The 25,052-nt window shown below is 44.7% G+C and overlaps 1 protein-coding gene across 4 annotated transcripts in view; it reads right to left on the bottom strand.

The window, feature by feature from the left end:
- Positions 1 to 25,052, bottom strand: part of MERTK (MER proto-oncogene, tyrosine kinase) — a 142,835-nt gene that overhangs the window by 104,021 nt on the left and 13,762 nt on the right. For 2 of the 4 annotated variants that reach the window (XM_035271975.3, XM_078348932.1), the window contains exon 2: positions 5,517 to 5,922. The exons of the other annotated variants lie outside the window; for them this stretch is intronic. In XM_035271975.3, the coding sequence (XP_035127866.3) occupies positions 5,517 to 5,922 (406 nt within the window). The remainder of the gene's footprint in view (positions 1 to 5,516; positions 5,923 to 25,052) is intronic. 4 annotated transcript variants of the gene reach the window in all.

A 25,052-nucleotide genomic window follows, 5' to 3' on the forward strand; every position in this document is an offset into this window, starting at 1 on the left:
ACTCAGGAGGCTGAGGCAGGAGGATCACATGAAGCTGGGAGGCAGAGTTTGCAGTGAGCTGAGATTGCGCCACTGCACTCCAGCCTGGCAGCAGAGTGAGACTCTGTCTCAAAAAATAAAAAATAAAAATAATTTAAACACACACACACACATGAGCTAAGACCAAGTAGTTTCAAAAATCTTTCAGGGACACTCTCACACATGATGCCAAATCTCCCTTAGTCTTTCCAGAGTACATAGGATTCATACTTAAATGTCCATGAGCTCCCATTGTTTCCGTCTTTCTTCGCCCAGTTTCAGTTAACCGAGGTTTGATTGCAAGATGTGATTGCTCCTGAGTGGCAGAAGTATACCTCCCCCAGTCCTGATGCCAGTTCCTCCTTCCCTAAAACAATACTTCAAGGACAAATCTAAAATCTGAAGGCAACAGTACCTTAGCGCTGCTGCACCTGATGTTTGATTTGGCTCTTCCCCTCCATTCTGTTCACAACCATGAGCAGGAGAACAGCGACCAGGTCTGCCCAACTTGCCTCAATGTTCAGCCATCCACTCAGTTAAATATGCAGCCAACAAATAACCAATTGCTGGGAAACACCTTCATGTGCAAGGATGGCAGTTTTAATAACTAGTGTGTACTTGTCTATGTGTATTGATAAATATCTCTATTTCTTGGAGTCTAAAATGACATCGCCAGTGAATGTTACAGCTTTCCTTAGAGTAAATGACTTTATTACAGTCCTTCTTCCTTTGGAAGGGAAAGAGCTGTATGACAGCAGGGGCCACTATGGGAAAGAGGGTATAAGAGCAATCATGAGGAGTAACCAAAGCTCTGGTGCATTAGATATTCTAAACCACATCTTCAACTAGGACGGGTGCCATTTTAGGACCAAAGACCAGATGCTTGACCAACCCTTGTTTTTCTTTTCTCCTTTTTGAGACAGGCTGAAGTACAACAGCGCAATCATAGCTCACTGAAGCCTCAACCTCCTAGGCTAAGGTGATCCTCCCACCTCAGCCTCCCAAGTAGCTGGGACTACAGGCCCGGGCCACCATGCCCAGGTAATTTTTTAAATTTTTTGTAGATATGGGGGTTTTGCTATATTGCAAGGCTGGTCTAAAACTCCTAAGTTCAAGTGACCACTTGCCTTGGCCTCCCAAAGTGCTGAGATTACAGGTATAAGCCACTGTACCCAGCCAACCTTGTCTTTAGTATGAGGAGTTCAGGAGTTTAAGTGTGGGGTAGGCAGGAGACAAAGGCTTGCCCAACATAGAAGAGAAAACATGGAATCAATGTCAGACTAAGAAAGATAAATACAGTGTCAGTCTCTAATAACTCACAATTGTGCTCTATTTAAAGGATGAGTGCAGATACAAAGTATGAGGTCCTCAATCTAGAGAGATCTCATCACTTTAAAAATCCACATAAATTTTGCCAATTTTTTTTTTGAGATGGAGTCTTACTCTATTACGCAGACTGCAGTGCAATGGCACGATCTCGGATCACTGCAACCTCTGCCTCCTGGGTTCAAGCGATTCTTGTCTCAGCCTCCTGAGTAGCTAGGATTACAAGCTTGCATCACCACGCCTGGCTATTTTTTTTTTTTTTTTTTTTGTATTTTCAGTAGAGACAGGATTTCACTGTTTTAGCCAAGATGGTCTCAATCTCCTGACCTTGTGATCCACCTGCCTCAGTCTCCCAAAGTGCTGGAATTACAGGCATGAGCCACCGCACCTGGCCAATTCTGCCTCTTCTTATGGGAATTTCTACGTGTAATCCCAATATCTTTTAGAAAAAATGGTCCCATGACCAAACTCAAAATCCTTTTGACCTCTGCCAATATACATCTATATTCTCTTCCCTCAGTGGTTTTATTTGCACATTCCCTTGAGTAAACATAGTCCCTAGATAGATAGATAGATAGATAGATGTTGCTAAAGGCAACTCCAACAAAATTGCAGGCTAATAAATTTCTAATAAAATTATGTATATTGAAAGCCTAAAACTATTTTCTGATTCTGTTCGTGGGAGCCAGAGTAAATTTCCTTAGGGCCTAGGAGATGTGAGAAGAGATGACACTGCTGGCGTGCAAATCAGGCTCTCTGTTTTTCTTTTTTTTACCCTCCCACCCCCCAGGCTCCCTGTTTAAATAAGACTAGCTCACTGCCTAGTGACCCTGCTCATGGGGCCTTTAGTGTCCTCACCTAAAAAGCATCACATGTTTAGGGTCTCCAACAACAGCCTCTCTTGCTAAGAAATTATACAAAAATTTGTCATCTTGATTAAGTAACTACTGACAGAGCAGCAGTATCACCATCTTGGATAAGCATTCCCATTCTAAAGTTCACCTTGATTAAAATCTGCCTAAATCCAAAGGGCATCAGCCTAATGGCTAAGGTCAGCATAACCGTAAGCCACAGATAACATCTCCAATCAAAAACATTCCAAACTCCTCCCCAACCAGACATGCCAGCCCCAGGATAACCTCCCCTCCGACCAGACACATTCCAACCTTGCCATAAGCTTCTCCCCAGCACAGAAACATTCCAAGCTTGTGATAAGCACCCTTACCCTAAAACTAATATATACTCTTAGTCTATAAAAGATAACACTCCTCACTGAAATCAGCCAGAAGCCCCTCTCAGGTTATTTCTCTAAAATAAACCTGTCTTTGACTGTCAAGCCACATTTTGTGTTTCTTTCCTCTTTCTTTAACTCTTACAACTATAATTTATTTCCCTGAATCACTCTACAGCTACTCTGTCCCTGAATATTACCTTAATAAAGTTGAAAAATCATATGTAGGCAAATTTTGTATCATCCTGTATGCTACCTAATTCAACTAAGTGCTCATTATTTGCAAAAATTCTGATCACTAAATTTGTTTTTAGACCTAGTTTGGAGGTCAAATAATATTTTTTTTCCTTTAGAATGAGTTTATATATAATAAAGCTGAATATATGCAAAAGAATAAATTCTACTCCAAAGTTCTAACGTTCTCAAAACAACACCCAGATCATCTTCTGCACTCTAAAGACACGGGTCCAAAACAAAAAACTGACTAATCAAAATTTTAAAACTCTACAATTTAAGTCCTCTGAACAGCTCATGACATCTGAGAGCAGAAGTGGAGCTGGCAGTCGCATGGTCCAAACCCATCTCTTCCTTTGGAAAAAAAGATCAGGGGAAATGAGGCAGATCACCCAGAGTCACACATTGGCCAAGTCCAGAGAGACAGCAGGGCAGGACTGTGCTCCTCTCCTAGGTGACACCCAATGAGACCAATATGCCAGCTTGCTGTTCTTGAACCCTTTAAACTACTCCTCATTCACTTATTATTAAATGAAAGTTTTACTTCTCTCATCAGAAGCTATGTTTATATAATTGTAAGACATCTGCCTTTTATAGTTGATGCAGAAAAAAAATAGTCAAATCTCCTAAGCAGTCTTAGCCACTGGCTGAGAATGGCTGACGAAAGACTTAGCCAGAGTAATATGGAAGTTGCATTCTTTGCCTGAAGGCTAAGAGGTTATCCATTGACCAAGCCTACAACCCGAGGGGAAAAATGCAAAAAGAAGGGCACATCTTGTGGAAGTGTTGGCATGCTAACCTGAGTAGTTAGGTCTGTGGTAATTGCGTGGTGGTTTTCTGAAAAGGAAACATAAAATGATTCACCAAAAGGCATGCCACAGTATGAGACAGCACCAAGTATCATGTCAGAGAAAGTGAAAATGTAACAGATCAAAGAAGGCTCTACCTCAGAGTGAAGGAATTGCAGAGAAAAGGTTCTCGCTTCCATGCTGTCTGGCTCTGACCTCCCTATGAGCTTTTAACAACCATAGGTCAACCCAATTCTAAACTGTGCATGCAATAAAGTCCTGATGTAAAAAACAAAAACAGAAAAGCAAAACACCTGGCTAAGAGGAAAGAGTGGAGAATACAAAAGGGGTGGTGAGAAGAGAAGCATCTACCTGCCCGTCTGCAGCATTCTGAGACATAATGGCTGGGTCTCTGGGAGAATGGAGTATTCCAGATACAAGTCCTGGCTTAGCTTGTCCCTGTCACACACAACCCCCCCGACCTCATCCAGCTTACTCTTAAAACACAAAGTGGAGCTGGGCGCGGTGACTCACGCCTGTAATCCCAGCACTTTGGGAGGCTGAGGCGGGTGGATCACGAGGTCAAGAGATCGAGACCATCCCGGTCAACACGGTGAAACCCCATCTCTACTAAAAATACAAAAAATTAGCTGGGCATGGTGGTGCGTGCCTGTAATCCCAGCTACTCAGGAGGCTGAGGCAGGAGAATTGCCTGAACCCAGCAGGTGGAGGTTGCAGTGAGCCGAGATCGCGCCATTGCACTCCAGCCTGGGTAACAAGAGCGAAACTCCGTCTCAAAAAAAAAAAAAAAACCAAAGTGGAGTACTGAGATGATGGTCCAAGGCTTAGGGCCTGTCTAATTTCTGGAGACAGACTTCTCCATCTCTTCCTGCCCTAGTATGTACAGGAGCTACATCAGCACTGGGAAGGGATGGGGAGAGGTAGAAGGCAGGGGCAGCAGGGTAGCTGAAGGGACAAGAGAGATGCACTGGTTTTTATTTTTTATATATTTTTTGAGACAGGGTTTCACTATGTTGCCCAGGCTGGAATGCAGTGGCTAGTCACAGGTACAGTCCCACTACTGATCAGTGCAGAAGTTTTGAGCTGCTCCGTTTCTGACTTGGGCCAGTTCACCCCTACTTAGGCAACATGGTGGTCCCCTGCTCTTGGTGGCAGGGGTGGGGGATCTCCCCATATTGATGCAGAAACCCGATTGGCACAGCACCACTATAGCCCAGAACTCCCTGGATCAAGTAATTGCACTGTTTAAAAAGCCCTGCAGGGCCAGGATGATTTTGAGGACTCTTCCTACCTGATAAGAAACACTGTTTCCACTCGCTGGCAGAGCTCCTGGGTCCAGCTATACTTGATACTCTATGTAGGTCAGGTGGGAAGTGCCCTCCTGGGCCCAGCCCCGGAGTATGTGTTAACCAACAGTTCCAACACTGCCAGGCTCAGATTGAACACACACTGTGAGCTATCCTTCAACTCTCTAAAGGGACCAGTGGGTTGCTTAAACGGAAAACAAAACGCTTTTGCTTTTGAGGAAGCATTAGCATAACGCATTTAAAAAAAAGGAAAAGGCCTGGTGAGGCAGCTCACACCTCTAACCTAGCAGTTTGGGAGGCCGAGGTGGGCTGAGGTCAGGAGTTTGAGGCCAGCCTGGCCAACATGGTGAAACATCATCTCTACTAAAAAAAAAAAAAAAAAAATTAGCTGGGCTTGGTGGTGGGTGCCTATAATCTCAGCTACATTAGATGCTGAGGCAGGAGAATTGTTTGAACTCAGGAGGCGGAGGTTGCGATGAGCTGAGTTCGCGCCACTGCACTCCAGCCAGGACAACAGTGAGATTCTGTTTCAAAAAATAAATTAGTTAGTTAAAATTAGAATTAAAAAATAAAGGAAGAAAGAACACATACCTGAAGGAAGCGATTATTGCAGTAACTTCATCATCTGGATAAAACTGTGTAATCGAATGTGCCCCAAGCAATTCTTTCCCATCTTTCCACCAAGAAATTGGGGTGTCCTGGTATATATTAGGTACACTGATTGAGCAATTAAATTTGACCTGTTTATGTTCAGAAAGTATTACATGTCCAACTGTGTGTTTGAAGGCAAGAGGTGGTAGGAGCTTTGACGTGGCAGAGGTCACCCAGGAAATGGCGGCATTTCCTGTTTGTGGTCTTCCAGGCTGGGTTGGTGAAAACATCAAGGCAGGCTGGTACCCACTGGCATGAGGAAAGGATAACAGGGGTGTGTTGTCAGCTTGCAGCCTCCCTGGGAATGGCAGGTAAGGCTTGGCTTCTTCCCTTGCCTCTGTGATAGCTGTAAAACAGAACATCCAATTTTTAGCCTTTTAAATAAGAAGAATTTTCCAAGTAGGTCCCCAACTTCTTAGGCCATGAAGAGAAAGAAGTGGGGTATTCCCAGTTCCCCAGGAAAAGATGAGCAGAATTAACATGCATATCTGGACATATTCTTATTCACCAGTTCATTCATTTGTAAACTCGCTTCTGGAAGAGTCCTGAAGAAATATAATTCTCCCTACCAAAAATAAATTTTTTCTTATTACTAACTCATTGCAAGTCCTTCATGCCCAACTCAGCAGCATAAGAAGGTGATGACACAGCAGAGCTCAAGATCACCTTTCTTGGCTGGGCGCAGTGGCTCATACCCGTAATCTTGGCACTTTGTGAGGCGGAGATGGGAAGATCACTTGATGTCAGGAGTTTGAGACCACCCTGGCCAACATGGCAAAAACTTGTCTCTATTAAAAATACAAAAATCAGCCAGGCATGGTGGTGCATGCCTGTAGTCCCAGCTATTCAGGAGGTGGGAGGTGGAGGTCACAGTGAGCCAAGGTGGTGCCACTGCACTCCAGCTTGGGCAACAGCAAGCCCCTGCCTCTAAATAAATAAATAAATAAATAAATAACTTTCCATACTGTCTGCTCTGTCAGAGATTACATTGTAAATTTGGCTAATAGTCTTGAAAAAGATGCTCAGGTTCAAAAACAAAACAAAACAAAAATTAGCAGGGCATGTTGGCATGCACCTGTGGTCCTAGCTACTAGTGGGGGTGGCTGAGGCAGGAGGATTGCTTGAGCCTAGGAGGTCAAAGCTGTGGTGAACCAAGATTTTGCCACCACAGTCCAGCCTGGGTGACAGAGGGAGACCCTGTTACAAAAAAAAAAAAAAACCAACAACTGCTCATGGTTGCAAAGAATTTACAATTTTTGTGCCTTAACAACAAAAAAAGTATCCTGAAGTTACTAGCTGTACAATACTGAAGCTTCCAGGAAAATGCTTATTTGCTGGAATAAACCTGGAAATGTTTTAATTTCATCTGGTTCACAAGTAGTTTCAGAAGGTTTCTGAGTGAGGAAAGGCTCATAATAGCTGTGCTTTTGGCTTTCTGAGTGGCATTTTTGGACACAGATTCTATACCGGTTGTGATCTATTCAAATACTTTGTCAGGGAGTGGGTGAGACAGGCGGGTCAGATGTAGGCCCAGCATTCTATGTTGCAGATTAGTAAGTGAGGGTACACAGAGGGGCTCCATCCTTGCTCACGGGCTAGCCTCCTGCCATGCCCAGGACATCAAGCCCTCCTGGGCTCCTGAGTGTGTGTGCAGGGAGTAGGGTGTTCTTTGCTCAGAGTTGTGCCCTATTTAGCAAGTATCACAAGATGCCCAGTTAAGCTTGAATCTCAGATGAACAACAAATAATTGTTTTTTAAAGAGACAGGGTCTTGTTCTGTCACCCAGACTGGAGAGCAGTGGCGCAAGAACTCACTGCAACCTCAATCTCTTAGGCTCAAGCAATCCTCCCACCTTAGCCTCCTGAGTAGGTAAGACTATAGTCTCATGCCACCACATGCAGCTAGTTTAACATTTTTTTTTGTAAGGAGGGAGTCTGGCTATGTGCCCAGGCTGGAATTTTTTAAATTTAAATATTCAGTTAAGTATTTAATTGGCTAATGGGGGATACAAGCAGGAAATCATGGGGCAGAAGGGAGAGGATCTGGGAATTTTTCCTCTGGCTTCCTCTCTGCCAAGCCACTCTGGACAGCACAAATGCCTCAACTGAAGGGCATATCTCTGTCTGGGAGCCCTTGCCATGCAGCTCCTTTTCTCATCCCAGCAACCCTTCCTTCCCAGGCCCCTTTGGTGTTGGGGGCCAACTCTCAAGGCTGTTGCCTTTGGGAACTGCCTCCTTAGTGAGTCAGGATGAATGCCAGATGGAAGAGAAGAGGTTTTCCTACAAGGATGCAGATAGACTTTTCTTTATCTTGAGGTCTCGACGAGTGTGGGAGTGTAGGGCCTCCTGTGTGTTTTAGGGGAGGGCTATGTGGGTCAGCTGTGGGCTGGCTTGGAGCCCAGCTGTCCAGAAAGATGAGTGTACTATTATGAGAGCGTTCACTTATGCCAGGGAGTGAAGACCAGGATGACAACAGAACGGGACTATTGCCTCTCCAGTCACCCAGAGACCACATGCCAGGCAAACCTTCTTCCCAAGGGTAGGCCTGCACTCTTGGTAGGAGGAAGGAGCTCCTCTTCCGATGTGTGGAAGCTTTCTGCAGCAATGCGTCTTCTGGCTATTTATCTCATACCCACAGAGCTCCCTCAAGGGTGCTCTGCTTATTCTTGTAGGCTTTGAAGCCTTGACAATTCACCTTTGCCACCTGCATGGGCAAACTCATCTGTGGTTCTTCCTATTCAGTGAGCTACAGAGGACTCAGGAGTCAGGGGTTTAATCCAAATAACTTTTTTTTTTTGAGACGGAGTTTCACTCTTGTTACCCAGGCTGGAGTGCAATGGCACGATCTCGGCTCACCGTAACCTCCGCCTCCTGGGTTCAGGGAATTCTCCTGCCTCAGCCTCCTGAGTAACTGGGATTACAGGCACGCGCCACCATGCCCAGCTAATTTTTTGTATTTTGAGTAGAGACGGGGTTTCACCATGTTGACCAGGATGGTGTCGATCTCTTGACCTCGTGATCCACCCGCCTCGGCCTTCCAAAGTGCTGGGATTACAGGCGTGAGCCAGCGCTCCTGGCCAAATAACTTTTTTTCCCCCTTTAAATGTAGGTTTCTTTCTTAGAAGGCAAAAATTGGAAGTGGAAGAAGTAAATAATATCTTCATTGTTTGTTGAATTTATTTAAGAATATTTAAAATTTTTAATTATAGGCTGGGTGCAGTGGCTCAAGCCTATAATCCCAGCACTTTGGGAGGCCGAGGCAGGTGGATCATGAGGTCAAGAGATCAAGATCATCCTGGTCAACAAGGTGAAACCCCATCTCTACTAAAAATACAAAAATTAGCTGGGCATGGTGGTACGCGCCTGTAGTCCCAGCTATTAGGGAGGCTGAGGCAGGAGAATTGCTTGAACCCAGAAGGTGGAGGTTGCGGTGAGCCGAGATTGTGCCATTGCACTCCAGTCTGGGTAACAACAGTGAAACTCTGTCTCAAAAAAAAAATTTTTTTTTAATTATAAAGTTAACGCATTTGTTGGGAAAAAATTCAAATATTTACTGAAGCACATATAATATAAAGTGAAAGCCTGCTTTGTAAGCCCAACCCTGCAAGATGTTAACCTCTGATTATAATTTGGAGTATAATCTTCACTTTCCCATGAACCAAGCTGTTCACTGAACAAAGTGTTAATTTGGTACAGGCAAGGCCACCCACTAAGGTGACACTGAAGTCAGGGAGCCACTAAACCCACCCTGAAATCACCCAGCCCTCTGGATGATTTAAAAGATATCTAATCTGCAGAATTTGATTTACCATAAGTTGATAGAATGATTTGATTGCCAACAAATATTTATATAGCACCTCCTGGGTTCGAGATTTGCTACGACAGTCAGATGGGATAAAAAAGGGGACTTGTTTCAGGAACAGAGCCACAGTGGGTCCCAGGAGCTAAAGGGGAGATGGACATGGCTAACTGGAGGGTGGGGAAGGGAGGTTGTCTCATAGCGTCAGGGAGGCCTTCTCTGACTAATCTCCTAGAGTTAGCACCCCCAGGTTAGGTGCTAGGACCCTTTCCTTTTGTAATACATCTTATGATTACTCATCTAGTTCTTTCTCCACTGCTGGACTGAAAGCTCCATGATACCTACCACCGACACTATAGCCAGTATGTAGGAGGTGCTCAAAATAGGTTTGTTGAATGAGTGAGTAAAGGCATGGATCTGAGGAGGGATGGAGAAGGTGCCTGGGGCTGCCAGGGTCAGAGGTGGTGGGAAATTGGAGAGACAGGACATAGCCCAACCAGTTTGGAAACGGTAGTTTAGCTGAAGAGTGGAGCTAATCTGCTAGAACAAAAATGGGAAATAAACCAAAATTAAGCTGAATGTGGAGAGCCTTGAATCCCAGCCGAGGCAGGAGAAGTTCCTGGAAGGCTTCTGAGCAAGGGAGGGTGAGGATCAGAGCCGGGCTTGATGAAGGACATTCTGGCACCAACTACCAGCTGAGTAGGTGGAAGAAGAGCAGGAAGTGGAAGGCAGTGAAGACGTGACTGCGGGGACAGTCATCGAGGAGTAGGAAGGAAGCAGGAGATGGAGAAGAGGGGGCTGACAGCAACAGCATCCTCACTACCGCCAGTGCTCACAAAGGAAAGTCAGTATGATACCAAATATCGAGGAAAGACACGATCCCGGCATAAAGGAGTGCTCTCAGGAGTGGACAGCTGGTGGCTCGAGGCTGCTCAGGCTCAGTTTATTCATAAGAAAAGTGGGGATGCTAATCATGGTGCCTCATAGGGTTGCTGATGGGAATAAAGCAGTTATTCCTATGTCTGCATCACAGTAAGCACTCAATGTTAGTTATTATTATTTTAAATATTTTCTCGTTTTATTGTGAGTTAGTAAAAACCTTTCATAGTCTGACCCCTGAGAACTGTTGGGACTGAGGCTGGACCCCCACGTGGTTGGTGAGATTGGTGAGGCTCATATTGCACAATTTTGGGGGTGGTATTGCCATTCATATCATGATACGTACCACCTACACTACAGCCAGTTCGTAGGAGGTGCTCAAAATAGCTTTGTTGAGTGAGTGGTTGTGCTACTTCCTGTTTCCCCGATTTCCCACCACCTCAGACCCTGGCAGCCCCGGGCACCTTCTCCATCCCTCCTCAGATCCACACCTTTACTCACTCATTCAACAAACCTATTTTGAGCACCTCCTACATACTGTTCTCTAGAGCTGTGCAATGCATAACCTCACCAGCACTATGTGGGGGCTTGGTTGATTATTCAGCATGTGAAGAAAAAAAAGGCTAAAACAAAAACCATTCCAGGGTTTTGGACCCAAGGGTTAGGGCAATGATTAATTAGAAATTATATTTTAAGTTGCTAAATTCTTCATCGTTTCAATTACTTTGGTTGTATAATGTATCTTTTCCCCTGTTTTTCCCCACAGAAATGAAATACTTTCAAAATTATTTTTGGGGAGTGATTGCACATGAGTTCAGACTGAAAGGCTTACCCACATCAAAGACTTAATGCAAATGTGGTTCTTTCTACACAGCACATGGAAAAGTGGGGTGCCTCTGGTTGTAATTTGGGTGGAATTCACAGGAAATCTCCACCTTATCCCTCCTACCTTCTTCCAGGATGCTTCCTCATGCAGACTGGATAAGCAGCTGGAGTGGAAGTTTAATGTCAGGTAAATGAATGCTGCTAAGCTGCCTTGGAGCACCGGCCTCCCACTCAGGTTTGAGAGTAGCCGCCCAGCTGCTCCAGCAGCTGCGTTTACCTACTCCGGGGACCACTCCATCCAGTCCTGGACTTGTGTGGTACAGCACCCCAGCCCTGTACCCATGTGTTTACAATCACCATGCAGCCCTTGACCAGATCCCAAACGTCAGCTTCTTAAAGTCAGGACTTTTGTCTCCATCATCTTTCTCCACTGCCCAGCATGGGACATGCCCAAGGGACACGATTAGTGAATGTTCATTCACATACTGCCCATTTTTCCATGTGAGATTGCCCTGTTTTTCTGAACACACTTGTCTGTAACTTCCTTGAAGGCTGGAGGTGGCATCATCTGAACCCACCATGATGAGTGGCATGGAGTCACATGCAACAAACATTTACAGAATAAACAGGTGTGAGGTACAGCAGGTCCTAAAGGGTGAGCAGAGAAGAGAGGTGGTCTAGGCAAGGACACTGCTGTGGCTGGAGGGGGAACTTGGAGGGGCTGTCGGCATGCCTGTGACACACAGTTATAGTGGCTCAGACATTTAGGGACTTTGTGAATAGTCTCTTCGACTCAAAATTGATTGATTAGGGCATGCCAGTAAAGAATGCTGGTTTCCATGTGATTAATTAGTGCATCCTACCCTCAAATCCATGAATCCTTGCTGAGCACTTGTTGAGTGCAGTGTGCAATGGCAGGTGGGCTGGTAGGCAGTGCTGCAAAGTGGTTAGCTAGCAGCTGTGCAGTGAGAGAGCTGAGGCCCACTCAGTCTCTTACCACCTCAAGGTATGACCTCAGGAAAGCTCTATAACTTCTTTGAACTCCTGTGAGGACAAGAGTATCTCAGCAGTAGGAGGTGATAGGCATCGAGTCCACAAGCACACTCCAAAGATATTGGCTGATATGGCTGTTAATGGCTTGCATAAGAGCCTTGGCCTGTTGGCCACCTAAAGTAGGAATTTCTAAAGCCAGGTCTGGGTCCTGTGGGGATAAAGGCTGAGTTTAATCAGTGACGTCTGTCTTGAACAATGCATGAGGAGTGGCAATACTAGAGCAATATGATTGCCAGCCATGAATGAGAGGAAAAAGTATACATCAGGCTTGGGATGCAAAGGGCTCTAAGCTCTAAGACATCTCTCTATCTCTCTAGAAATGCTCTCCACAAGCTTTTCCTAACAGGCACTCCCTTTGATTTTCTTGAAGTCTGGTCATCACAGTCCAAGGTGAATAAAGAAAGCAGCAATAACTGAAATTTCAGGTCCCATGGTAGTGGGTGGGGTGTGGCAGCAAGCAGCATCTCTGGCCCTGGAGTCCCTCCATGCTATGGGAAGAGGACTAAGAAGGGCAGATGGCAGCCCTGTGACACTGGTTGGTGCTGGTTGGTGAACCCTGTTCAGTTCCATCCCACCCCAGCATTCTACCCTAGGATGTTGTCTGCCAACAGCCTGCTGTATAATTCCAGGTACTGAGAGAGAGAGAAAGAGAGAGAGAGAGAGAGAGAGAGAGAGACAGCTCCTCCACCAGAGTTAGAGTAACAAGACTGAATGCCAGCATGTGGGAGCCATTACACCTGCTCTTTCTATTTCTTCCCCAGCAATAAGATGGGTGGAAGCATCAGTTGAGCTCTCTGAAGTTCAGCCTCAAAATCAAGAGGCCCAGGCTAGCCCTGGTGGCTCCCAGCACTTTGGGAGGCCAAAGCGGAACAACTGCTTGAGCCCAGGAGTTCAAGATCAGCCTGGGCAACAGAGTGAGACAAGGCTGTACAATAAATAAAAATAAAATAAAATAAAAAGGAGGCCCAGAGGAGGCTGCCAACAGAGTAAGGGCTTATCTTTGAGCTCTTAAAAGTTCTTTGCTTCTCACCTCAAGCATGCATGTGCATATGGCACATAAATGCATAGCCAAGAGGCCAAGAGGATGTATCTTATTCCAGAGGTATGCTGTTTCCTCGCCAGTCTTTTTTTTTTTTAAAGATGGGGTTTCGCCATGTTGGCCAGGATGGTCTTGATCTCCTGACGTTGTGATCCGCCCACCTCGACTTCCCAAAGTGCTGGGATTACAGGCGTGAAACACCGCGCCCGGCTTCCTTGCCAGTCTTGCTGTCTGCTGAAGGTATTTGCTGTCAAACAGCCCTTCTGGGGGTGGGTTTGTGATTTAGAGAAAGGTCTTTTTTTTTTCTTTTGAGACTGAGTCTTACTCTGTCATGGCCCAGGCTGGAGTGCAGTGGCGTGATCTCAGCTCACTGTAAGCCCTGCCTCTCGGTTTCAAGTGATTCTCCTACCTCAGCTTCCTGAGTAGCCAGGATTACAAGCAGGTGCCACCACGCCCAGCTAATTTGTGTATTTTTAGTAGAGACCGGGTTTCACCATGTTGGCCAGGCTGATCTCGAACTCCTGACCTCAGGTTATCTGCCTGCCCCCCGCCTCCTGAAGTACTTAGATTACAGGCATGAGCCACTGCAAAGGCCTAGAAAAAGGCTTTTGCATCTGGAATCCTGTAAATGCTGGTATCCCTGTTTCCCTACTCTCTCTGGGAGAAAGCGCAGAACTAAGATCAGTGCCCCATTCCATGTGCACACACCAGGCTGATATTTGAATCATGTCCTGGCAGCTGCCCTGTCACCTAGGTTAAGGACTCCCACACCACCCTCTTTACCCCTACAGCTAGCTGAGGCCAAACATAACACAAAAAAGAAACTTTCCGCTTAGTATTATTTATGCAATACCCAAAGGATTCTTGATTGATAAAGAGTAGCAACACTTCATTAGAGGAAAAAATAACCAGCCAGGACTCACTTGACCTGATGGATCAGTCATAAATTGCAAATGGTAATTATTAACTTCACTGGAGCGACCCTTGGGCCACTTGGAGAATGTTAAAGGAACAAGAGGCGATCAGATCATGAGACAAGAGCAGCTCCTGGGCCACCCGTTTGCCCTAAATGTAGCAAAGCCCTGCAAGCAAAACTGGGTGGCTGGCTCTGAGTCAGCGCTGGAGAGAAGGCCTGGGGCTTGCAGGAAGGAAGGGAAGTAAATGGCTGGGCAGTGTCTGCCCCAAGAGGTCACAGCCCAGCCACAGGAGGAGACAAGACCAGGTGCCAGTGAAAGCCCAGAAATGCCTGCACAGTGGAAGGAATGTGAAGTTGCCTGTAAAATACAGTGTTGGCATTGGGTTGCCAGATAAAAAACAGGACAGCCCTTTAGACCTGAATTTCAGATAAGCAATGAATATGCGAACACCCTGGATTTACTTAGTGGAACAAATATAACTTAGGATCATTTAGTCAAAACCAGCTGGAGCCATAGCACCAGGGAGTTTCATTGTTGCCCTTCCCACAGGCTGCTTCCTGGGGCTTAGAGCAGGATGGAGAGTGGGTCTGGAGGGGTACACAGGGACCTGGCACACCAGGCAAGTTATCCAACCTCTCTGAGCCTTGACTTGAAGTGTGAAGGGGCTGGGACCTCTGAGCAAAAGCACAAAGGGCTTATCAGCAGGGTGACCTTCCTCCTGCCCTTGGCCCCATACATTCCTTTTGGCTCAAAAAAAAAAAGGAAAGAAAGAAAGAAAGAAAACCACCAAGGCCCAGCACAGTGGCTCACGTCTGTAATCCCAGCACTTTGGGAGGCCGAGGCAGGTAGATCACAAGGTCAGGAGATCAAGACCATCCTGGCTAACACGGTGAAAACCCACCTCTACTAAAAATACAAAACATTAGCCAGGTGTGGTGGTACATGCCAAGAACGTACCACTGCTCTCCAGCCTGGTGACAAAGCAAGACTCCATCTCAAAAACAAAAAACAAAAAACAAAAAGCAAAACAAAATGAGCAGAGGTACCTCTCTCCTTGGCCTTGACCAAACACTTTAGCAGGGCAAGCACCATGGACCCCAAAGGGCTTTAGGTACCCTCTCATGATCCCTTTCAGCCTATCTCCCACTTTTTCACTGGGGCATTTGCCTTTTTCTTGGTGGTACTTTGCAAAAGAAGCTTCCAAAATAGACTGCAATGTCCATGTCCCTTCCATGGGGGGCACCAATGCAACCAGAAAAGACCCTTACAGAATCTGACCATGACTTTTCACCATCTTCTTCCAACTCTCCCACTATGCTCTCAAACCCAGCAGAACATCACCATCTTCCAGGAAATGTTTTTAAGCTTTTGATGCCCAAGCCTCACCCAGGGCTTGAATTTAGTGGCTTGGGTGCAGCTTGGGCACTGGGATTTAAAAAAAAAAATCTCCTCTCGGCTGGGCGCGGTGGCTCAAGCCTGTAATCCCAGCACTTTGGGGGGCCGAGGCAGGTGGATCACGAGGTCAAGAGATCGAGACCATCCTGGTTAACATGGTGAAACCCCATCTCTACTAAAAATAAAAAAATTAGATGGGCATGGTGGCGTGTGCCTGTAATCCCAGCTACTCAGGAGGCTGAGACAGGAGAATTGCCTGAACCCAGGAGGTGGAGGTTGCAGTGAGCCGAGATCACGCCATTGCACTCCAGCCTGGGCAACAAGAGTGAAACTCTGTCTCAAAAAAAAAAAAAAAAAATCTCCTCTCATTGATTCTAATGTGCAGCCAGGATCAGACCCCTGCTTTAGGGAATAGATCCGGTGGCACAAATCACCCTAAGTTAGGGCCAAGTGGAGGCAGAGAGCCGGGCCTGGATAGAGGTGGCAAATCCTCACGCAGAGGGCCCAGGTTTGACTGCATGTGCTTTGGGAGATGGGGAGGCTGCAGGAGGCATGGGTAAGAACAAGAACCCTAGAGTCAGAGGGACAAGGCATAGCCCAGCTCAGCCATGTGGAGACCAGGTGACCTTGTGCAGGTCACCTGTCCATCCAAAACTCACTCTCTTCTTTCTGTGAAATGAGAGTTTCCCTCCAGCCTTTGAGGCTCTGTGGTTGATTCTCCCTGAGACTCAATTGTGACTTTCACAAGACCCAGAAGAGATTAAATTCTCTATCATGCTGGTCCCAAAACATACCCTCCAGCTCACCAGTACCTGGATTCTCTACTTCAGTACTTGGTTTCTCTCCAAGATAAGAGTGGAATACTGTACGTGAAATACTGCAGAGTATCTCGCATGCATAGACACACAATCAATGGCAGCTATTATTTTACCAACATGAAACATCTTACTTGTCTTGTTTCAAAGGTGCAACTAGTCATACCTGACTGTCAATGCCAAATACATGGAACTGATTATGCTGACTTAGACCATTCAACTCTTGCAATGAAATATGAATACGGTATACAATATTATGTTTACTTAACCAAGGCTTTCCTGCTGCTTACTCCACTGGTAGCATGCCAAGTGTCACAGAAAGGCTCTGAGGCAACACTTTCTGGCCAGGGTCTTGAAGCAGCTTTTCCCTTTGGGAGTCTGGGGTTGATTCTGCCCAAGGCCCAACTGTGGCTTTCACAAGACCCAGAAGAGATGCTCAGTTCAAGTTTAACTTTTTCATCATGCAACTCCCAAAACATATACTCCATACTACCAGCACCTGAATTCTTATTATTAAAAAGCCATTCCTTAAGGAAAAAACAATTTTCTTTTATAATGTGACTATCTCTGGAAGGCCAGACCTGTTAGCAAAAATAGTTTGTTAAATGGCCGGGCGTGGTGGCTCAAGCCTGTAATCCCAGCACTTTGGGAGGCTGAGGCAGGTGGATCACAAGGTCAAGAGATCATCCTGGTCAACAAGGTGAAACCCCGTCTCTACTAAAAATACAAAAATTAGCTGGGCATGGTGGTGTGCGCCTGTAGTCCCAGCTACTCGGGAGGCTGAGGCAGGAGAATTGCTTGAACCCAGAAGGCGGAGGCTGCGGTAAGCCGAGATTGTGCCATTGCACTCCAGTCTGGGTAACAACAGCGAAACTCCGACTCAAAAAAAAAAAGAATAGTTTGTTAAAGTCTTCCCTAAGTAACAGAGAACAAAGAATCCCCTCCAAAAACAGACTAGATGTACTTTTCCCTCTTCTTCCCACTAAGTACACCCCAAAACACTAGATATTAAATAAATATTTTCAAAACTCTGACTTAGAGTAGTCAAAATCATATATAACAGAATATAGGATGGTGGTTGCTAGGGGTTAAGGGGAGAGGGAACGGGGAGTTAGTGTTTAATGGTTACAGAGTTTCAATAGAGGAAAATGAATGGTAGTCAAGGTTGCATAATGCTATGAATATATTTAACTCCACTGAGTTATACTCTTAGAAACGGTTAAGATGGTAAACTATACATTAAGTGTCTTTTAGGATAATTTTTCAAAAAACAAGATAAAACTCTGAAAGGTAGAGAGAAGCAGGCAGACTGGCTAGGAACCTCAGGACTCAAGAACAAGTGGATTTCCTTTTGCCCCACATGTCCCTTGTCCTGGAGCTGAAAGACAAGGAAAAGGGCAACGAGCCAGACAGAAAACTTTTAAATGATAAACTGCTCTACTTCAGGCAAGCAACCCAGAACACAGCATGGCCCTGTCTCCACCCATACCAGCAAAAGTCAAGTGAGAAATCTAGACTTCCACCACTACCCAGCTATAAAGAAGTACTACAAGTGGCCCTCCAGGGTGGTGTCGGAAAGTGCCTAGAGGGAGTAGGGAACTAAGATGTCCAGCCCTCCTGACTGGCATAAGGACCATGAGGGAGCCAGGCCTTCCATCCCACCCAGCATTAATGAAGCCATGAAGCATCTCTCCTCCTGCCCACTGGTGCAGTATCTGGGGCCTACAGAAAGTCAAGACTTTCACTGCCAACCAGCGAGGAGGTCATTCTTCCCCCTACTCTAGTGTTGAGGGAGGCCAGGTAGGGAAGAGTTGGAACAGAAATGAGGCACTCCTACCCCTCCCAGAGAGGTATCAGTGGAAACCTGGTGGGGATCTGGAACTCCCACCTGACCTCTGACCAGCAGTAATGAAGCTCTCCACACACTCACATGTCAAAGGAGGCTGGGTGAGGAACCTAGAATTCTAGAATTCTACCCCCACCTGGCAGCAACGAGGCAGCATACCTTCTTCCTCAGCCAGAGCAGTTTACAGGAAAACAGGTAAAACAGAAGATTCAATAATCCAGGGTCTTATAAACTCAAAATGTCTGTGTGCCAAAAAAAAAGGCCACCACCAAAACAAAATTTATCTTCAGCAGAATGAAATGCCAACACCAAAATGACAAATATTCTGAAAAATCTTTTAAGGAAACAATCATAAAAATATTTAAATGAACAATTATGAATACATACTTGAAACATGAAAAAATAGCCACAGAAAAGGAATACAAAGTCTCAGTAAAGGGATAGAAGATTTTTAAAAATCAAAAGGAAATTTTAGAACTAAAATTAAATAATCAAAAATTAAAAAACTTAATGGCTAGGCTCAACAGTAAAATGAATGGGAAACAAAAGAAAGAATCAGTATTCTAGAAAAAAAAAAACAATGGAAAAGTATTCAATTTGACCAAAAATGAGAAGAGACTGAAAAAAAATGAATAGAGTCTCTGGGACTACTATTAAAAATCTAAAATCTGTATCACTGAAGTCCTGAAAGGAGAGGAGAAAGAAAGCAAAGCTGAACGAGAACTTGAAGAAATAATAGCTGGCCGGGAGTGGTGGTTCATGCCTGTAATCCCAGCAATTTGGGAGGCTGAGGTGAGCAGATCATTTGAGGTCAGGAGTTCGAGACCAGCCTGGCCAACATGGTGAAACCCTGTCTCTACTAAAAATACAAGTGCTGAAAGAAAAGAACTGTCAACTCAGAGTCCTTCAGGAATAAAGAAGAAATAAAAATACTCTTTCTCAGATGAAGAAAAACTAAGACTTTATCATCAGCAGATCTTTCATAAAAGAATAGCTAAAGGCAATTCTCTAAACAGAAATTTAACAATAAAAGAAATATCAAGAGGGAGGAAAAAACATGGAAAGCAAAATATGAATAAATACAATAGATTTTCCTTATCTTCTTGAGTTTTGTAAATTATGTCTGATGGTAAATGAAACACCATACCACTGTCTGAAATGATTCCCTACATGAAAAGAAAATATTTAAGACAATTACATTATAAACAGGTGATGGGTAAAGTGACTTAAAAGGGAGCAGGGATTCTATAATCCGCTTGAACTGGTAAAACATCAACACCTAACATAGCATTATCATATCATACATTCAATGTAAATAATCTAAATATGCCTAGGAAAAGAGATTGGCAGAGTAGAATAAAAAGTATGACCTAACTATCTGCTATTTATAAAAAATTCACTCCAAAATATAAGATAGGCAAGTTGAAAGCAAAAGGATAGAAAAAGATGTATCATGTAATGAATAATCAAGAGAGAACAGAATGGCTACATTAATATCAGATAAAATAGACTTCAAATCAAAGAAAATTGCCAGAGACAGGGAGGTACATCATCTAACAATAAGAAACTCAACCTGCCAAGAAGACACAGAAATTGTAAATAAGCATGCACCAAAGCAAAGAGCTATAAAATGTGTGATGTAAAAAGTGATAGAACAGGGCCAGGCCTGATGGCTCACACCTGTAATCCCAGCACTTTGGGAGTCCCAGGTGGGTGGATCACCTGAGGTCAGTAGTTCAAGACCAGACTGACGAACACGGTGAAACCCCGTGTATATTAAAAAATACTAACATTAGCTGGGTGTGGTGGTGCATGTCCGTAATCCCAGCTACTCGGGAGGCTGGGGCAGGAAAATAGCTCGAACCTGGGAGATGGAGGTTGCAGTGAGCTGAGATCATGCTATTGCACTCCAGCTTGCGCAACAAGAGCGAAACTCCCTCTCATAAAAAACAGAAAGCAGGCCAGGCGCGGTGGCTCACGCCTATAATCCCAGCACTTTGGGAGACCGAGGCGGGAGGATCACGAGGTCAAGAGACCGAGACCATCCTGGTCAACATGGTGAAACCCCGTCTCTACTAAAAATACAAAAATTAGCTGGGCATGGTGGCACGTGCCTGTAATCCCAGCTACTCAGGAGGCTGAGGCAGGAGAATTGCCTGAACCCGGGAGGCAGAGGTTGCAGTGAGCCAAGATCACGCCATTGCACTCCAGCCTGGGTAACAAGAGCGAAACTCCATCTCAAAAAAAAACAAAAAACAAAACTGATAGAACTGACAGGAAAGGTAAACACATAAACAATTATAGTTGGGGACTTTAACACCTCTCTCTCTCTCCCCCTTCCTCTCCCAATAATAGACAGAACAACTAGACAAAAAATAATCAAGGATATAAAATGACTTAACAACACTGCTTATGAAAATAATCTAATTGGCCAGGCCCAGTGGCTCACATTTGTAATCCCAGCACTTTGGGAGGCTGAGGCGGGCAGATTGCCTGAGCCCAGGAATTTGAGACCAGCCTGGGCAACATGGGAAAACCCTGTCTCTACCAAAAAGTACAAAAATTAGCCAGGTGCAGTGGCACATGCCTGTAGTCCCAGCTACTAAGGAGAATGAAGTGGGAGGATTGCTTGAGCCTGGGAGGTCAAGGCTGCAGTGAGCCATCAGAGTTGCTACTGCACTCAAGCCTGGGTGACAGAACAAGACTCTGTTTCAAAAAAAGAAAGAAAAGAAAAAAATATAATCTATATTTATGGAACACTCTTCCCAACAACAGAATACACATTCTTTCCAAATGACCATGAGACTTAACCAAAATAAATGATATCCTTATAAAGCAAATCCCAACAAATTAAAAAGAACTTAAATCATACAGCTTATCTTCTCTCATTACCATGGAAATAACCAAGATACTAATAACAGAAACACAATAGAAATTCTCAATACTTGCAAACTAAACTTATTTATTATTATTATTTTTTTTTTGAGATAAAGTTTCGCTGTTGTTACCCAGACTGGAGTGCAATGGCACGATCTCGGCTCACCTCAACCTCCACCTTCTGGGTTCAAGCAATTCTCCTGCCTTAGCCTCCTGAATAGCTGGGACTACAGGTGCACACCACCATGCCCAGCTAATTTATTATTATTTTTTTGAGACGGAGTTTCGCTCTTGTTGCCCAGGCTGGAGTGCAAAGGTGCAAACTTGGCTCACTGCAACCTCCACCTCCCAGGTTCAAGTCATTCTCCTGCCTCAGCCTCCCAAGTAGCTGGGATTACAGGTGTGAGCCACCACATCCAGCCACAAACTAAACTTCTAAATAGTCCACAGGTCAATGAAAGAGTGTCAAGAAAATCTTTTTAAAAAATACATTTAGCTGGGCACGGTGGCTCACGCCTATAATCCCAGCACTTTGGGAGGCCAAGGTGGGTGGATCACGAGGTCAAGAGATCGAGACCATCCCGGTCAACATGGTGAAACCCCGTCTCTACTAAAAATACAAAAATTAGCTGGGCATGGTGGTGTGCGCCTGTAGTCCCAGCTACTCGGGAGTCCGAGGCAGAAGAATTGCCTGAACCCAGAAAGCAGAGGTTGCAGTGAGCCGAGATCATGCCATTCATTGCACTCCAGCCTGGGTAACAAGAGCGAAACTCTGTCTCAGAAAAAATAATAATAATAATAATAATTATATACCACAATCAAGTGGTATTTATGCCATGGATAGAAAGCTAGTTCAGTATCTGAAAATCAGTTAGTGTCATCCAGCATACTAAAGGGCTAAAAAAATAACAATCACATGATCATATTGATCATTTAACAAAAGTCGATGTTCAGTCATGGAAAAACAAAAACAAACAAACAAAAACCCTCTAAGAAAATTAGGAAGAGAGGGGCATGTCCTTAACTTAAACTTAAAAAAAAAAAAATACATACACAATGGATAAGAACAAGGCAAGGATATCTTCTTTCCCCATTCTTATTCAACACAATGCTGAAAGTTGTAGCCAATGCAATAAAGCAATAAAAGAAACAAAACACATTAGAAAAAAAAGATCAGAAAAGGAAAAAAAAAAGATTGCTATTTGCAGATATGATTATCTTCATAGAAAATTCCAAAGAAGGCTGGGCACAGTGGCTCATGCTTGTAAACCCAACACTTTGGGAGGCTGAGGTGGGTGGAACACCTGAAGTCAGGAGTTCAAGACCAGCCTGGCCAACATGGTAAAACCCTGTCTCTATCAAAAGTACAAAAAAAAAAAAAAAAAAAAAATCCAGGCATGGTGGTGGCACACGCCCGTAATCCCAACCACTCAGGAGGCTGAGGCACAAGAATCACTTGATCCCTGAAGGCGGAGGTTGCAGTGAGCCAAGAGTACACCACTGCACTCCAACCTGGGTGACAGAGTGAGACTCCATCTCAAAAAAGGAAATTTCCAAGGAATCTACAAAAAAGTCTCCTTGGAACAAATGTTACTTCAAGATTGCAATATACAAATTATTGTATTCCTACATATTAAGCAATAAACACATAGACATTGAAATTAAAAATACAATGCCATTTACAATCACTCCAAATAGTGAAATACTTAGGTATAAGTCTAACAAAGCATATAGAGAACTCATCTTCTAAAAACAACAAAACACTGATGAAAGGTGTGGGGGCTCATGCCTATAATCCCAGCACTTTGGAATTCGAGTGGATAATTTTTGTATTTTTAGTAGACACGGGGTTTCGAGACCAAGGTCAGGAGTTCGAGACCAGCCTGGTCAATATGGCGAAACCCCATCTCTCCTAAAAATATAAAAAGTAGCCAGACGTGGTGGTGGGTGCCTGTAGTTCCACCTAGGAGGCAGGAGAATGGCTTGAACCCAGCAGGTGGAGGTTACAGTGAGCCGAGATGGTGCCACTGCACTCCAGACTGGGTGACAGAGGGAGACTCTGTCTCAAAAAAAAAAAAAAAAGGCAAAAAAAAATGGAGAGACATACTGTGTTCATAAATTGGAAATCTCAACCTAGAAAAAATATCAATTCTCCCCAAATTGATATGTAGACTGTAGTAAAATTTCAAATACATATTTGGCCTTTGTCCTTGATTTCTGGCATAGAGCTCCTTTAAGCAATGTTACAAAGCTATGTTCAATATCTTCTACTGGGTGAAAAGCAAAGGACCGAGTACCTGTATCAACCCACACAGAAACTTTTTATTTTATTTTATTTTTTTACTTTTTATTTTATTAAGACTGGGTTTCACCATGTTGGTCAGGCTGATCTTGAACTCCCAACCTCCGGTGATCCGCCCGCCTTGGCCTCCAAAGTGCTTGGATTACAGGCGTGAGCCACTAGGCCCAGCCAGAAGCTTTTTTTTTACTTTCACCAGCCTTTTACCTAAACAATCTTCTCTAATCCTGTGAAGGCTGTATCACTGGAATTGTCCTCAGTTCATGTGCGAGGACCCTGAGGTTCACAGGTGCTAAGTGACTTGCCCAGTTCTACATGGCTAGGAAGGAATGAAGAGGGCTTCTCACAGCCATCCACTACCCTAAGCTTACAGTCCACATACAAGCCCCAGCTACTGAGCCCTGGCTTGCAGGTGGTTCTGAGGGTTGAACCCAGGGAAGGCTCCAATGTGAGAGAGCCAAGGGTGAGGATGGGGCACTGAATGATAAGCCTGAGTGAGGAAGGGGCTGGTGGCAGCACTCACTTCACAATCTAGTTGCAACCTGCCTTGAGGAGTATTCTCAGATCTGTTTAGAGTATTCTTGGGAAGAAATATCTCAGTCCAGATCTCCCATGGCAATAACCTGCCTATAAGATGTGCAGGACTGGCAATATATAATGAGGCTAAAATTGCATATAACCTACAACTCAGTATTTCCACCCCTAGAGACTTACATATGTCCATAGGAGGACATATAAGAAAGTTAAGGGCTCTCAACTCAGGTAGCAGTTTTGATATATACATTTATCAAAATTCATCAAACGCCATACTTAAAATCTGCACATTTAATTATGGCAAAGGAAACCTCACAATGGAAAAGAATAATGTTCATGGCAACATTGTAATAGAAAAATTCTGGAAAACTTAAATACCCATTAAGAGGTGATTAGGCTGGGCGCGGTGGCTGACGCCTATAATTTCAGCACTTTGGGAGGCCGAGGTGGGTGGATCACGAGGTCAAGAGATGGAGATCATCCTGGTCAACGAGGTGAAACCCCGTCTCTACAAAAAAATACAAAAATTAGCTGGGCATGGTGGTGCGTGCCTGTAGTCCCAGCTACTCGGGAGACTGAGGCAGGAGGCTGAGGCAGGAGAATTGCTTGAACCCAGGAGGCGGAGGTTGCGGTGAGCCGAGATTGTGCCATTGCACTCCAGTCTGGGTAGCAACAGCAAAACTCCGTCTCAAAAAAAACAAAAAACAAAAAACAGTTGGGTGTGGTGGCATGCTACTTGTAGTCCTAGCTACTTGAGAAGCCGAGATGGGAGGACCACTTGAGTCCAGGAGTTTAGGATCCAGTGAATTATGATAGATTAGGATCCACTGCATTTCAGCCTTGGCAACAGAGTGAGACCCCCCAACTCAAAAGAGAGAGAGAGAGAGAAAAAAAAGGCCAGGCACAGTGGCTCACACCTGTAATCCCAGCCCTTTGGGAGGCTGAGATGGGTGGATCACCGGAGGTCAGGAGTTCGAAACCAACCTGGCCAACATGATGAAACCCCATCTCTACTAAAAATACAAAAATTATCCAGTGTGGTGGTGCGTGCCTGTAATCCCAGCTACTCAGAAGGCTGAGGCAGGAGAATCACTTGAACCCAGGAGGTAGATGTTGCAGTGAGCCAAGATGGCACCACTGTACTCCAGCCTGGGTGACAGAGTGTGACTTAACCTAATGTCCTCCAGTTCCATCCATTT

Source organism: Callithrix jacchus, chromosome 14, assembly GCF_049354715.1.
Source record: "Callithrix jacchus isolate 240 chromosome 14, calJac240_pri, whole genome shotgun sequence".
In the NCBI taxonomy this organism is placed as follows: Eukaryota; Metazoa; Chordata; class Mammalia; order Primates; family Cebidae; genus Callithrix; species Callithrix jacchus.